We start from the raw sequence: 14653 nt of genomic DNA, 5'->3' as shown, positions 1-14653 counted from the left end.
GGAAAATTAAGATGACCTTTTCCCAAAATGTGATGATGGTGCTTTCAATACAAACGAATGCACAGAAGAGAAATGCCTTATCATATATGGGAAGTGTAAACCATTCATTTAAAAGCCGCATACACAGAGAATAGCCTGCTTTTGTTACTCATGCATGATGCACTGGCTCTATACTACCCACAGTGTAGAGGTAATAATTAGCTCACTACAGCAGGGTAACAAGTTTGCACCCCCGTCCTGCTGTGCAGCACTGTAATTGGTCCCCTCATGTGGCACCGTCGGGCCCCAGAACAAAGGGTTCCCAGAGGGGGAATCTATGCTGACCTATGCTGAACCTTCCACAACAATGACAGGCAGGAAGCATTTACATATGCTGACAGACTTGTCTCTTCCTAGGGTGGAGTGCTAGGCACTTCATTAAAGCAACATCAATACCTGCTGATAGAAAACGAGGAGTGGGCCCGTGCGCATCACTGTCTGCTCTGAGACACTATAGTGAAATGACATAGGGCTGTCACATCCAATTTCAAATAAATGGACAGCATTTATTAAACAGAGTGTGTGTGGAAATTGATGGGGGAGAAGCTGTGAGTTGCTGTCAGAGCCGTGCTTGTCTGCATGCATCAGCAATTGGTTTGCCCACAAGCTGTTCACCTGAACGTCAGCTGCCAAAATCTGTCAGCCCCCAGGTGCACCCGAGCAAATTTCCACACTTTCTGAGCATTATTTTTGTTATTTTTGACCTAAAAAAGCAGTTTACGCTCTTTTTCTGCGGCCGTGCTTCTGCGTCGTGTTTCGTCACAGAAGCCTAACGCGCTTTTCAGTGAATGCTGAAGAGAAGCGCGTGCAAAGTCAGATACAGGTGACATATCTGTCGATTCAGCAGCCACGCTGCAAGAGTGCAGGTGGTTCCATCCATTCATTGCATCATGCTGCTGTGAATTCATTCTCTTATCCCGTTAAAGGAAGGGTAAATCCTCCTTCCATTTGACACGCTGCTCATTTAGTTGAGAGGCACAGTGGCTGGCTGGAGGGAGGAGAGCCAAGGGGGTGCTGTGGTCGTGGTAGCGGCGGTGTCGAGGAGGAGGGGGACTCTTTGGGAGGTGTCGACCTGAGCAGATGGACTTCTCAGTTGCGTAGTAAGTGGAGTCTTCACACGGCAGAGACTGCAGGATCTCACAGGACCGGGACACAGCATCCAGGTGGCCACAGCCCCTCCTGACCAGCTGGAGGAGCGATGGGACCATCTGACACTCGGAGGAAAATGATACACTTCTCTTTGCTGCTTTGTTTTGTCTTGACACAAAAGCCCAGAGCCAATCAGGGAATTTAGCTAATGAAGCGTAGAGAAAATCCTCTTGATTACATACAAGCATTCAAGGTCACATTAGCAATGAGAGAACAGCGTTTGCACAGTCTTCAGGTGTACACTTCTACTTTGTAGTCATGCTCAGATTTTTTATTTCAAGACAAAAACAATAAATCTCATGTATTGTTTGACGTGATTAAGATTTCATACAAACCCGTCCTCTAAATCTGCATCAGCAACTGACTGCAGTGATTTCTGCACAGCTTACACGTACTGCAATGTAGATTCAGCAAATCCAAGTGAGAAAGTCCCATCTGTGCTTCTCCTCCACTGATCCTGGGCCCTGGAGGCTATGTAGGGCTAATTGTGGCCCCATTTTCCTTTCCTTATCTTTTTGTTTTTACTCAGTGTCGGGGTCAGGGAAGCTCCCAAGTGACCAGCGGCAGGAGCAACAGCCATCGGCCCCTGCTGAGCATCAGTAATTAGAGCCCTCCTCCACCGCCCTGGCTTTTCCCCCCAGACCCAGGCCAGGGAACCTCTCGCTTTCCTTCTGAAGGGCATGGGGGGCAGAGAGGAGGAACAGCTGCTGATGGGAAACCACTCTGCGGTTCCCATCGATGACCAGCATCCGTTCATACTCCTCAGAGGATTTGCACCAGCATCTTTAGGATAGGAATGATGGGATCATTCTATGTTTGCTTTCTCATGGCTGCTAATCTTGCCTCTAAACACTAGTTGATGTTTATCAATGAAAGGGCATCGCTGTACATGAAAGGCAGCTTTGCACGACTCACACATTCATCATATGTATAATAGCAAGGGGACAATAAAATTTGCTAGACCTCTAATGAAAATATCCTTTGTGATGGTAATATTTTTCCTTTAATTAAAAATAACAGTGTTGGACTAACCACCTCCCTCAAATTCTCCCCATAGCATGCGTAAATTGAGTCCTTGGATCCAGAAGGATATCTGGGCCTGGATTAGTGGATTAGTGATATTTTTGAAGACATTGCCGAATTCCTCTCATTTTAGTTTGGTATATTTGTGAGATGGTGCAAAATGAAAAATTTTGCCCTATATCACAATGATTTTTTAAAATCCCTGAAAAAATTCCTGGACTAAGATATGGATCCAGGGTTAGTTAGACAAGTTAGTCAAGCCATGCACAACAATCCCGACTAACACCCTGAACCAATTAACTGATACTTGTTCATTTTTAGGGGTGCAAATTATTTCAGTAGTGGAGATAGCACCAACATATCATTGCAAAAACACCCACTACCAGTGGATCACTTCCATTGAAAATCCTACTTAATACCTAAATTAAAAATAGCCTCAGTGACTCATATATTATTATGTATCATAATACTGATGCAACAGTGTGTAAGCAGTGTTTTTCTGTTTTAGAAAGTGGATCCAAGTGATCTTATCTTATTAAATGTTTAGATACATTAGATCCTACCCTGCTGTAGAGGTCAGGCCCTGCTGCTGGGGAAGAACATAAATATGAGGGAAAGTAAGATAATTAACTAGAGAGGAAGGAAGGAAGTGATTCTGCAACACAAATATGTATTCAGCTTTAAACATTTTGTTCTGTTATCTAAATAAAACCATCTGAAAAGCTATGAGGGGAAGCCATTTGACTTTGAGCTGACCTTACTCACGATAAAGTGTTTTTCAACAGGTGGGTGGAAATCATGGTTCAGTCATTCGTCATATTTTGAATGCTAGTCACGTGTTTATACTTTCACATGTCTGTGGTAACTTGTAAGTAAATGTAATAGAATAAAAAAGTACGGTATTTTTCTCTCATGTCGTTTAGTGCAAGTCTAAAGTAGGATAAAATGAAAATATGTAAATATTAGTGCCCAAAATAACCATAACTGTTTCATATTTTCTGCAAGACTTCCATTGTTTACAATGACCAGAACTGCATTGGTCCTGGCCAGAACAGCCTGCTGATTATTTCAAGCTGTCACTAGTAGTGTGGTTCTATAAATAGACGTCCATGTCCTGTCAGTGTGTCCATCATCTCCACAGATAATAAAATGCATCAACCACCTGTTTTTATGAGATTTTCATTTTATACATGGGTGATTTAAAAAGCAAAACATCCCGCATAATAGCTGCATAAATATGAGCTTTCAATCTGTTTAACCCCTTTTATTGTTTCGAGCACCCAGTAAACTGTATTTCACGTCGAAGGATTTGTGGTCACTCTGTGTCTGCAGATTGTGAACCGACATGTCTTAAAAGAATGCTTGTGCCATCTAGTGGCCAAATATTGTAACAAGTGTAAGTCCAAACGTGTTTTAATAAACACAACATTGCAAAGTAAATATCATTTGAGCAACAAAAAAAAAATGCAAAATTTAAACCAGTCGTATGTCTGGAAAAAGGTAGAAGCTGAATTCACCTCTGAAGCTCATTGACAAGCACGTCGGTTTTACCAGCTCAAAGAAAAAATGTAAAAATGACATGTTGTGATGTTTTGAAGGACTATAGTCATGTGAGGGGAAAAATAAGTTTTCACAGGACTCTCTGAAGGGCTAAGCACACCTTTACTGCTACCCCAGGAATTAAGATGATGTGAAGCAGCCAGGTGCTGCTAATCAAATGCAGCAAGTGTGACCACCTCTATAAAAGCTAATGTTTGGGCAGTTTGCTGGTCTGGAGCATTCAGGTGTGTGTTAGCACAATGCCACTATCTTCCCAGCAATGGATGTCCTAGTAAATTTACCCCAAGGTCAGACGGCAATGCCCAACGACTGCAAAAGCCTCAAGAGCTACATCTCAGACCTTACAGGCCTCGGTTAGTATGTTAAATGTTAACGTTCATGACGATAAAAAATTAGAAAACGACTGAACAAGTATGGCCAGTTTGGAAGGCTGCCAGAAGAAAGTCTCTTGTCTCTAAAATGAACATGGCAGCACAGCTTAAGGTTGCCAAGTTGCAATAAATCACAAGACTTCTGAAACAATGTCTTTTGGTCAGACAAGATCACAGTGAAGATGGTTAGCCACAGTGCACAGCGCCACATTTGACGGAAATCACATTTACCACATAAGCACAAACACCTCATTCCAGCTGTCAGCACGGTGGTGGAGGGGTGATTATATGGGTTTGTTTTGAGGCCACAGGACTTAGGAACCTTGCACTCACTGAGTCAACCAGGAATTCCTCTGTACACCAAAATATTCTAGAGCCAAATGCAAAGCCACCTGGCCGACAGTTAAAGTTTGTCCAAAAATGGGTCGTGCAACAGGACAATGATCCCAAGCACAGCAGCAAATCCACAAGAGTAGAAGAAAGAATGAAAGAATCATGGTGTTGCAATGACCCAGTCAAAGTCCAGACTTCAACCTGATTGCAATACTGTGGATTTATGAGCTGTGCATAAATGAATGCCTGCAAACCTCAATGAACTAAAGCAAGGCAGTAAAGGAGAGTGGGCCACAGCGGTGTGAGAGAGCAATAAAGTCATATAGAAAACAATAACTTCAAGTTATTGCCGCTAAAGGTGGTCATACAAACAACTGAATCATAGAGTGTATTTTGTTTTTCACAGGACTGCATAACCACTTGTGTGTTAATTTGTGCCTTGATTAAAAACAAGATGCAGCATGTTTGTTAGTGAGGGAGTGACATGCCAGAAACAGTTCTGGCTTCACTTTTTGTTTATAGTCATGAGAGCGCCTTTCATCTACATCTCTTGCAAAAAAAAGATTAAATTAATCTAACAAAGTCTGCAGCTCGTCATCAGTCATAGAGGGCACTCGGTGTTGCAGAAGTCTCCTGACTTGAAGAACTGGTAAATGTTAACCAGCGGGAACATAATGACGGAGCCCACTAGTGAACCCATCTGTGTCGCAGCTCCACACCAGACCAAAGCGTTGTGGCTCCGGTCTCTCAGGATGACACCCACCATGACTTTGACATAAGACAATGTCCCAGTAAAGAAGAGCCATGAGAGCACCTGGTGAGAGTAAAACAAGAACACAGACTCAGCAGCTCATTTGGATGTTAATCATTATTTTAACAGTGTTTGTGACTAAAAAACAGACTCTGATTTCACACTGAGTAATGATGTTGCCTCATCATAAGTTATGAGTGAGCAGAGTTCAACGCTCAGGACGTTTATGAAGGAGGTTTTGTACTTTTGTACACACCTCTCTTAAAGAACATGCTTGCGTTTCACTCACAATTATCGCCTCTCCCACTGCAGACCCATGAAGCAAGGGACAAGGACTCATAGCTGCCATGGCCATGTTATAGCTGCCAAATCCTGTCCCCACCACCGCCAGTAGGCCGAGAAAGACCAGCGACCTGGGCGCAAAAGACGTCTGTTATCAGCAGCAGTTAGTTAATTTCTCGGAATCCAAAGGCAACTTGTCTTTCAAGTGAATAATTCAATGGACCTTGTGCCCAAGCAAATATTTGAGTGATAGTGGGGGGGAAAAATGTGTTAATAACAATCAGGTACCTGTAAATACACTAAAGTAGAGTTTGCTTGCTGTATGGTAAACACTTCTTTTCCAAAGAGCTTGCAAAAATCATGATGGGGATAAAATCTACACTCCTCTTTAGAAAATGTAAGATTTGGGGAATCCAAATTAGATGAAAAAAGTGTCTTTGTCTTCAATGCTAAGGTGCTGTAGTATCATACCCAGTAAACATGCTTAATCAGCCTTTTGTAACTGTAATCGTCACAACAACCTTTATGCTCTTAGATGTGACTAAAGATTGAGACTATAATAAGGAAAGTGTTTACTGACGTCATAGATTAGAGGAGCAGTAGGTTCATTTTACAATCTGACCTACTTTTTGCAGGTGCTGTGGTAAGCACTGCTGCCTCACAGTGAGATGCTCCTGGGTTTGAGTCTGCCAGCCAGCTTTCTTTCTTTGTGGAGTTTGCATGTTCCCCTCCAGCTCTGCGTGGGTACTTCTTCCCACAATCCAAAAACATGTGCGTGCATGTTAGGCTAACTTTTGATTGTAAATTGGGTGTGAATGAGCATGAATGGTCATCTGTCTCTCTGTGACAACCCTGCAAATTACTGGCAACCTGTTCAGGGTGTACCCTGCTTCTACCCCTGTGACAACTGGGATAGACTTTGCTCTTCCCATGACCCTAAATTAGATGGCCATTCTTCAGTGTCCATTATATACTTTCCACTGTCTATTGCAGATCAAGCTGTGGACCCATAACCTGCAGGCCAGGGGACCAGCGTTTATGAGTTATGAGTTATGTTCAGTAAATGCATCTGTAAACTATTTACCAACATAGCAAATTGATTCACGTGTTTTTGATTTGGTACAGATTTTACCCTGAACAGAGGAAGTCAAAACTGCTTCGGTGTTCATCAGGACACTTCACTTTTGGTTTCATACAGACTTACAATAATAAAATATTATTACCTGTTTTGGATGAACATTGCAAGAGTACAGGCCACTGGGTTGGCCACTGATGCCAGAGCTGCAGAGAGGTGATAGGCCAGGTTCCCGTATGGCATACAGGAGTATGTTTGCACAGAGGGAAGCAGGCCGTTGGTTGCAGAATTAACCCACACCACCAGAAAGTAAATGAAGGTCAGCTGGTACACGGAAGGTTTTGCCACCAGATGTCTGCCCTGGGCAACCGCCTCACCATTGTTTTTTACGCTTCCTCCATCAAGATCAGCCCCTGAGTTATCCAGATAGGAGCTGACAGACACTACTGTATCCTGCACAAGGTTCTCAGTGGACAGCTCGTATGTCCGAGGGAGTCTGTTCAGTGCAACAAAAGCAGCCATGCTTATGCACATCATGGCTGCTAGGATGAAGAAAAACACCTCGGTGGAGAAGTTTGGGGGAAGATACTCCGTATGTAATGATCCTGTGTGGTTTCCTGCAGTCTCAGAAGAGTTGACGCATTTGGCCATACCCACACCCTGAGCTAGAGCAACTACACCAGGAATGAAACCACTTAGCCCCTCTCCAATATAATAAGTGGTAATATATTTTGCTGGAAGCTGCATCATAAAAGGTAAGAAGGTAACTGAAGAAGTGCAGTCCACCAGAGAAAGGAAGAAAGTTATGATAAAGAAGGCTGTGCTACGTGATGCCCCTATAAAAATCGTGGTCCTGTCCCAGAAGAAGGCAAGCAGGATGCAGGACAGGACACCGATGGAGAGGATGGAGTAAATGACAATATACTCTTTAAGACACCCTGGGTACAGTTTGTGCATCAGGGTGACCAGCAGAGGTCCCACGTTAGCCAACTGGATAATTACTGTGAGGTAGGAGGGTAGATCCCAGCCTTCAGGGAGTGCGTTGACAATGAGCGGCAGCTCCACCCACAGTCCGTTCACAGCCACCCAGGAGCCAACGCCAAAGGCGCAGGCCAGAAAGTGGACGAGCAGAGCCATACTGCAGGTGGATCAGTGTGAAAAAGTCTGCGGAAATAAATTAATAATGATGCATCAGTATGTAAGAAAAGTGCTGTGTAATGCTGTTGTGTCTGGGTGTTCCCAAACTCAGGGTAAATACCAGGGGTCTCAAACTCGCGGCCTGTATATTGATGTGAAGAAATATAATGCCGTTTGGCCCTTGAAGTTACTTTTTTTTGTTAGGAAGGATTTGTTTATTTGGTAGTTCAATAAAGGGCTTCAGTTAGTTAAGTATGAGGAAAAAAATCCATTCACATTTGTTGTTCTGTCTTGTTATACAATATTTGACATTTTAAAAAACAAAGAGAAAAAACACTAAATTTTCTGAAATATTTGTGGGTGTTTTCTTGTTTGTTTGTTGTTTGTACTACTTGAACACTCAAGTGGCCCTCCACTGAGATGACAGCAGTGGCCCACAGCTCATTTGAGTTTGAGACCCCTGGTCTATACCAATGATTATACCAATAATAATAAGAATAATAATAAGAATAATAATAATGATAATAATAATAATAATAATAATAATAGTCGGCATTCTTTTGAAACAAAAAAAATTCTTTTGAAACAAATTATAACTACTCCCTTCTGGTTTTATGCCTCTGCCAGCAAGGGAAGTTGAGGTCTAAACTTGACCTTTGACCTTTTACATATAAAATGCCATCACAGTCTAAGAGCTATGGCCAAAAACATGTTTTGTGAGGTCACAGCGACCTTGATCATTGACCACTAACATCTGATAAGCTCATTCTTAAGTTAAGATAAATGTCATGTGAAGAAATTCATTCAAGTTCTTCGAGATATTGAGTTCATGATAACTGTACCAACAGACAGAGATCTCAAACAGAAACCACCTGCTCCTTCGTACAGCAACTGCTGGCAATATAAGTAAACTAGAAGCTAAGTAATGTGACAAGCAGTACCTGTGGTCCCGCTGTCTACCACACTGTCAGTCATGCTTTCCTCACCTGTATAGACTTTCATGCCTGAGATGTCTTTTATTGTTGTAGCCAGTAAAGCTGAAGCAACTCATCGTTACTTTGTAATTAATTTGCTGAAATGGATCGTATTTTATATTTCTGATGCTATATTTTGTTTCTTTATTTCTTCTCATAACATAATACATGTAGACTCATGTTACAAATGTAAATCAGCATAAAACAGAAATACTTTTATCCCACTGATACCTGCGATACAGTGTAGTCGTAGTTAGTCATTACCGAAAATAAATAACAACCTTTTCAGCATTATGAAGGGTTCACACCTGTGGCTGGTACAATTTTCACATTACTTTCAGACATTGTCGAGGAATTCAACAAACCATATGTGCCTGCCCATCTCTTCCTCTTCACATTTTCACTCTGTCTTTGTGCATGCGTGTGGCTTTCAAACTGATCTCATGATGAAATAAGTCAGAAGGCAGTCTTGTGATAAACAGAATTTGAAGAAGCTGACACTGAGGTTGCTGACAAACACAGTGTTATACTGTACTTTAAGTGGTGTGGTCAGTTGAGATAATGAGGTTAAAAGAAAAACAGAAATTACAGTGTTTGCACGCACTCAGTACTGAGCTCTCGAGTAAATGCACTTCCTTTTAGATACAAAAATGTACTTACAAGTTGTTTTAATCCTCGGAGGCGCTGAATAGGACTTGCTGTCATCTTACAAAAAGATTACTGACTGGTCTTGCGTAAGCACATGCTGGTGGGACTCGTGTGGCTGCTGTGTAGGTCAGAGTCCACTCCTGCACCAATGATCAGCTCCACCAGATAACAGGGGGTAGTGTCTTCCTTTATTAAGGTCAAGTTAGTCTTTAGCACTTTGAGGAGCTCGCACAGACAGCTAAAAGAATAAGACAAATAAAAAAATAAAAGTAATAATTGTTTTTGACTGTTCAAACGCAGCTACAGGAGGGAGTTTAACATCTGAAAGTTAAATGGAAGATACCAAAGTGCCAAAAAAGAATCACAATTCAGCCTTCAGCATAATTAAAAAGAGACACATAGTTGCATTTTTTAGATTGAGTGAATTTAAACTTCCAGGATTACCTTTATATCTAGAGTGAATGCAAACAAGCCTCCAAAAACCTGCTTAGAAATTACAAGACATTTTTGTTCGATATATTCATGAGGAAGTCTCAAAAAAGAACTCCTAATATCTAATTCGTCTTGTTTTACATGCCAATTTGCCAAAATATAGACAAGCTCAAAAGCAAGGCTCATATTAATTGACAATACCAACCTGTAGCCCAAAGTGAAACACTATATGAGGTTTATGGGGTCTTATATTTCCAATACCAACTCTACAGAAACATATTTCCCCCCTCAGGGTCACATAACTGTTAAATATCACCCTGAACTGATGAAATCGAATTAAGTCAGGTTAGATTAATACTACATTGCCCTCTACTGGTCACAAGTGTCAAATAAATCGGTTTGCCACCTAGCTTTGACAAATCAGTCCTTTGAAAAACACTGGTACCAAATTATTCTGGAAAAGTAGCCACTTCATTGTGTCTATTTGGTATTAAAACATCATGGTCCTCCTGTAAAACAGAGCCAAAATACCTTGTTCTGGTAAACTGAGCTTAACTCACTAATGCTACAGTCACATTAGGGAAAACTGGACTGGAGTCCTGACTGGAGTCTGCAGCATGACCAGACTTTTTATGACTATATAAAATGAGCGTACACACTCAACCTCCAGGTCACCGGTTTTGTTGTTGAAACTGATTGCAATCAGTTGCCGACAGCAGAAAAAATTAAATGCAATCACTAATATTTTCCTATTTACAAAAAGGCTGCTTTCCATTTTCACACTACGTGACTGAGCCGTAACACATCACAGTGTCACTAAATCAAATCTGTATTTATTTAGTGACACTATGCAAATAAGTTAAACTGTTTCAGATACTGTCACATGGATCCAGTTTTCATTATAATCAGTAGGTTTTTAATGTTTACAGTGGAAGGGTGACAGATTAAAATTTATTGTAACCAACTGAGAATCTGGACACATTTATTCATCTATTTTTAAGACATCAAAACTATTAAATAACACATTTCTTGCTGTCCAAACAAAGCAAGAAATATAAATTAAACTGGTGATATTTTTTTAAACATCCAAAATTTTGGATGTTTGCACAATAACTTCAGTCAAATGAAAAGCAATAACAGAAAGTAGTATTGCTAAGGGAAAAACTTGAATCATGTTTGCATTATCTCTGCATTAATTTATTTAAATGTATTAATTTATGGGATTTTTTTTTTTTTGCCCTCAATACTTAAGAGCAAATTTGTGTTTACTCTGTTTTTATTCATCTGCAGCTGTTTTATTTTAAACATGATGATTTTTTTGCATGTTTAGTGGTCATCAAATGAGGTTAGAGAGTGAGTATGCAAACATTAGCTGTATAATATACAACTTATCGTGTTGTGCCTGTCAGAGGGTCCAGTTGGATATCTTTACAAAGTGCCAAACTGCAGTGTAGCTGCTTATTCCTTTTTTAAAAATAAAATGCACTTCTGTTCCTGGTCATGGAGAGATTTAGATCTGATTCATAAACACAGTAAATGCTGTTTGTGTTGCTCAGCTGCAAGCAGTGCCTGTAGACTCGCTGAAACACATGGTTAAAATCTTTCTTCAGACATCTCAGGCTGCTCTTCTTGTAAATGTAACACCCACATTTGAAGTAAGCGGGCGTTTAGAGGGGTGGACAATTTCATATAAAGGCTATCATGCTGGCTTTACTAGTTCAGGCCACTGATGTCACAGAGGTCTGCATGTGGTCCAGGAAATAAAGTGTAGAGCTGAAGATGGCACTACAGATCAGTAGCATCATTCATTTCAAAGTTACATTAATGTCAAGACTAAATTTTATAATAATAAATGACATAATTGTCATGGTTTTTTTTAAATTATTTATTAAAAGATAATGTTTTTGAAATATCATTACAGTCTCTCTAATAGTAGAGCTTCCTGATGGAGTAACGGGGAAAAGATGTTGGGATTAACAACGCCAGTAGGAGTCATCCCTTGCTGAACAAGGATGAATATTTATAAAATTAAATTTATTCAGTTGAATCAACCAAAAAATATCAATATACTGTGCTGCTGATGGACCGTCTTATTTGGTAAACAGTATCTTTTTGGGAAGTGCCGACATTTCAGCTGGATTGATACAATGATGATAATATTAGCAGTAAGAATAATACTATTCATAATAGAGCACTGTGTTAATTTGCTATGTATAAAGCAAAGTAAAAGATGTAACTAGCTTTACATTTTGTAAGAAAATACAGGATAAAAAGGGTTTAAAAATGATAAAATAACATAAAAATCAATCAAGAAAATAAGGCTATAAATAAGGCAACAGAGTCTGTGATAGAAAAGATAAAAAAAGGCTTCATGAGGCTGGTTTTTACAGAAACCTGAAATCAACCACAAACATGGGCAGGACCCTTAAAAGCAATTAATAAGCATTTGAATTACACACAGGAGGAACTGTGGCCAGGGGCTAAGAGATGACTGATGTGATGACGTGTGCTGGCTCTGTCAAAACTTGTACTGACATACTTATGTTTCACTTCCTGTTAGTGCAAAACAGTCAAGTAGGTTGTTTTATAACCGGCTCAGACCTGTTTGGATGCCTGAGAGCACCACAAACACTGACTCATTTGACTTCTCATTACAGAAGAGGATTTCATTAATAATAGCCTAATGATGATGATGTTTCCCTGTGTTTTCCCAGTGTCTCCATGAAACAGCACAAACAGTGTTCCACAACGAGTTCTCATCAAACAAAATTAGGCTTTTAGTTTGCATAGTCTGCCCAGACAAACAGGTGCTTGTTTTTTCTCCTTCTCCTTTCTCACAGCTCATGTGTGTCAGTTCTGCTTTCTGTTTTAATTTTACTCGACACTTAAATCTTTTTAGATCTACTTTTGCTATTTTCATCCCATCTTTAAAACCACAACAGGTTCTCATGCGTGTGGAGTTTTACAGTTTTTGGTAAGCCTAAAAACAGATTGAAGTATCTGTGGCTACAGAAAAGCACTCCTCTTGTATCAGCAGCATTTATTTCTATCAGACTTTTCAAAATAAATGCTTTTCAAAGGGCAGTTTTTTTTTAACATCACAGGAATCACAAAACTGTATGATACATGCCCTAGCAGATATTAATAAATATAGAGCTTAGTATTTTGGCATTGCCTGATAGTTTTTAAAACCTATATTACTGACTATATATTCACCAGCCACTTGATTAGGTACACCTTTCTCATTATGGGTTGGACCCCCTTTTGCCTGCATAACTGCCTTAATCCTTCGTGGCACAGATTCATCAAGGTCCTGGAAACAATCATCAGACATTTTGGTCCATATTGACTTGAGAGTGTCACACAGCTGCTGCACATTTGTCAGCTGCGCATCTATGACGCAAATCTCCTGTTCCACTACCTCCCAGAGGTGCTCTATTGGACTGACATCTGGTGACTGTGGAGGCTATTTGAGAACAGTAAACTGAATGTTAGGTTAAAGAAACCAGTTTGGCATCATTGGAGATTTTTGAAATGATGTGTTATCCTGCTAGAAGCAGAAGATGGTCACACTGCAGTTATAAAGGGACGAACGTGCTCAGCCGCAGCCTGTGGGGTTTAAATGATGCTCACTTGGTACTAAGGGGCCAAAAGTGGTACAAGAAAATATTCCCGACACTATTACACCAGCAGCCTGAACTGTTGATATAACATCTATGTCCAGTTTAGGGCAGTCTGTGCAAATTGTAGCTTCATTTTATGTTCTTCATTTACCATTCTTAACTGGCAGGAGTGACACTCGTCTTCAACGTGCGAGTTCAGGGATTTTCTTCTGCACAGCCCAGTTGGTTGTTTGAGTTACTGTTTCCTCCTTATCAGCTCAAAGCAGTTTGGCCACTTAAACAAGGTATTTTCTTAAGAGAACTGTAGAAACTGTAGCTCACTGGATATTTTCTTATTTTCAGAACATCCCATTTAATCTGTGGAGATGGTTGTGTGTGAAAATCCCAGTAGTTTCTGAATAGTTTTTTTAATACTCTGATCAGCCCTTCTGACACCAACAAACATTCTGATGTTTTGTGTGAACTTCACCAGGTCACACACACGACCCACATGCTTAAAAGAATTGAGTACTATGTGGTAGATGTATAAAAGGCCAAAAATGTATATAATGTCATACAAAGCTTCTTTTTTTGTCCCTTTTTGCCTTTTTCAAGTGTGTTTATCACTTGTAACTAATGCAGAAAGCACACTCTGTAGAAGTAGAGTCAGGCTTTACTTAACTCTAAGACGTGCTAAAATATTCTAAGCTGAGAGCAAAAAACACTTGTAAGTTTAACAAAGTGAGAGAACAATGGTGTTTTCGAGGAAGTTATCATTTCCAGTCACACATCTTTAAAGGTGTTAGTGGCTTGATTTTTTTTTAGCCTGTAACCAGGCTACAGTCTGTAGTTGTAGAGTCAGCTCAGCCTTTATGCAAACTGACAGCCAGACCACATTTTGGAGATGTTAGAGAAACAAATTTAATGTACTTTGAATCATTTCTCTGGGAATAAATTCTCAGTGGACAGAATCTGTAGCAAATGACGTCAATCCATCCTGGAGCTCAGCAGCTGTGGGGAGCTGTGGTGGCTTTCTGCTTTTTGTTTGTTTGTTTTATTCATTTTGATTATTTTTGGCTTATAGCTCCAGTTAACCAAACACAACCAACATCAGCAGATGGCATGGTACCCCAAATCATCACAGGCTGCAGAAACTTCACACTGGACTTCAAGCACCTCGGATCCTGTAACTCTGCACTCTCCCTCCAGACTTTAGGACCTGATTTTATAAATCAGAAGCATCTGTCCAGTTCATTTTTCTCCTTAGTCCAGGCGAG

General features: G+C 40.4%; 1 protein-coding gene across 1 annotated transcript; it reads right to left on the bottom strand.

The window, feature by feature from the left end:
* Positions 1–330: 330 nt before the first annotated feature.
* Positions 331–10371, bottom strand: slc52a3 (solute carrier family 52 member 3). The gene is made up of 4 exons (XM_040008258.1): positions 9355–10371; positions 6732–7747; positions 5516–5639; positions 331–5289 (listed from the first exon to the last, which is right to left on the bottom strand). Exons 2-4 carry the CDS (start codon positions 7718–7720, stop codon positions 5077–5079), a joined length of 1326 nt encoding a protein of 441 aa, XP_039864192.1. The 5' UTR covers positions 7721–7747; positions 9355–10371; the 3' UTR covers positions 331–5076.
* Positions 10372–14653: the final 4282 nt, after the last annotated feature.

The sequence above is a fragment of the Simochromis diagramma genome, unplaced genomic scaffold (genome assembly GCF_900408965.1).
Source record: "Simochromis diagramma unplaced genomic scaffold, fSimDia1.1 OVJJ01000545.1, whole genome shotgun sequence".
Classification (NCBI taxonomy): Eukaryota; Metazoa; Chordata; class Actinopteri; order Cichliformes; family Cichlidae; genus Simochromis; species Simochromis diagramma.
The sequence above is the reverse complement of the archived record's forward strand: the minus strand, read 5'-3'. Positions and strand labels throughout refer to the sequence as shown.

Excerpts from the sequence above, each read along its gene's own strand:
- slc52a3 (XM_040008258.1), bottom strand. The coding sequence starts at position 7,720 with ATGGCTCTGCTCGTCCACTTTCTGGCCTGCGCCTTTGGCGTTGGCTCC. Across the intron at positions 5,640-6,731 it reads GCAATGTTCATCCAAAACAG|GTCGCTGGTCTTTCTCGGCC; the intron begins GTAATAATATTT and ends TTTTGCGCCCAG. Across the intron at positions 5,290-5,515 it reads CAGTGGGAGAGGCGATAATT|GTGCTCTCATGGCTCTTCTT; the intron begins GTGAGTGAAACG and ends TACTCTCACCAG.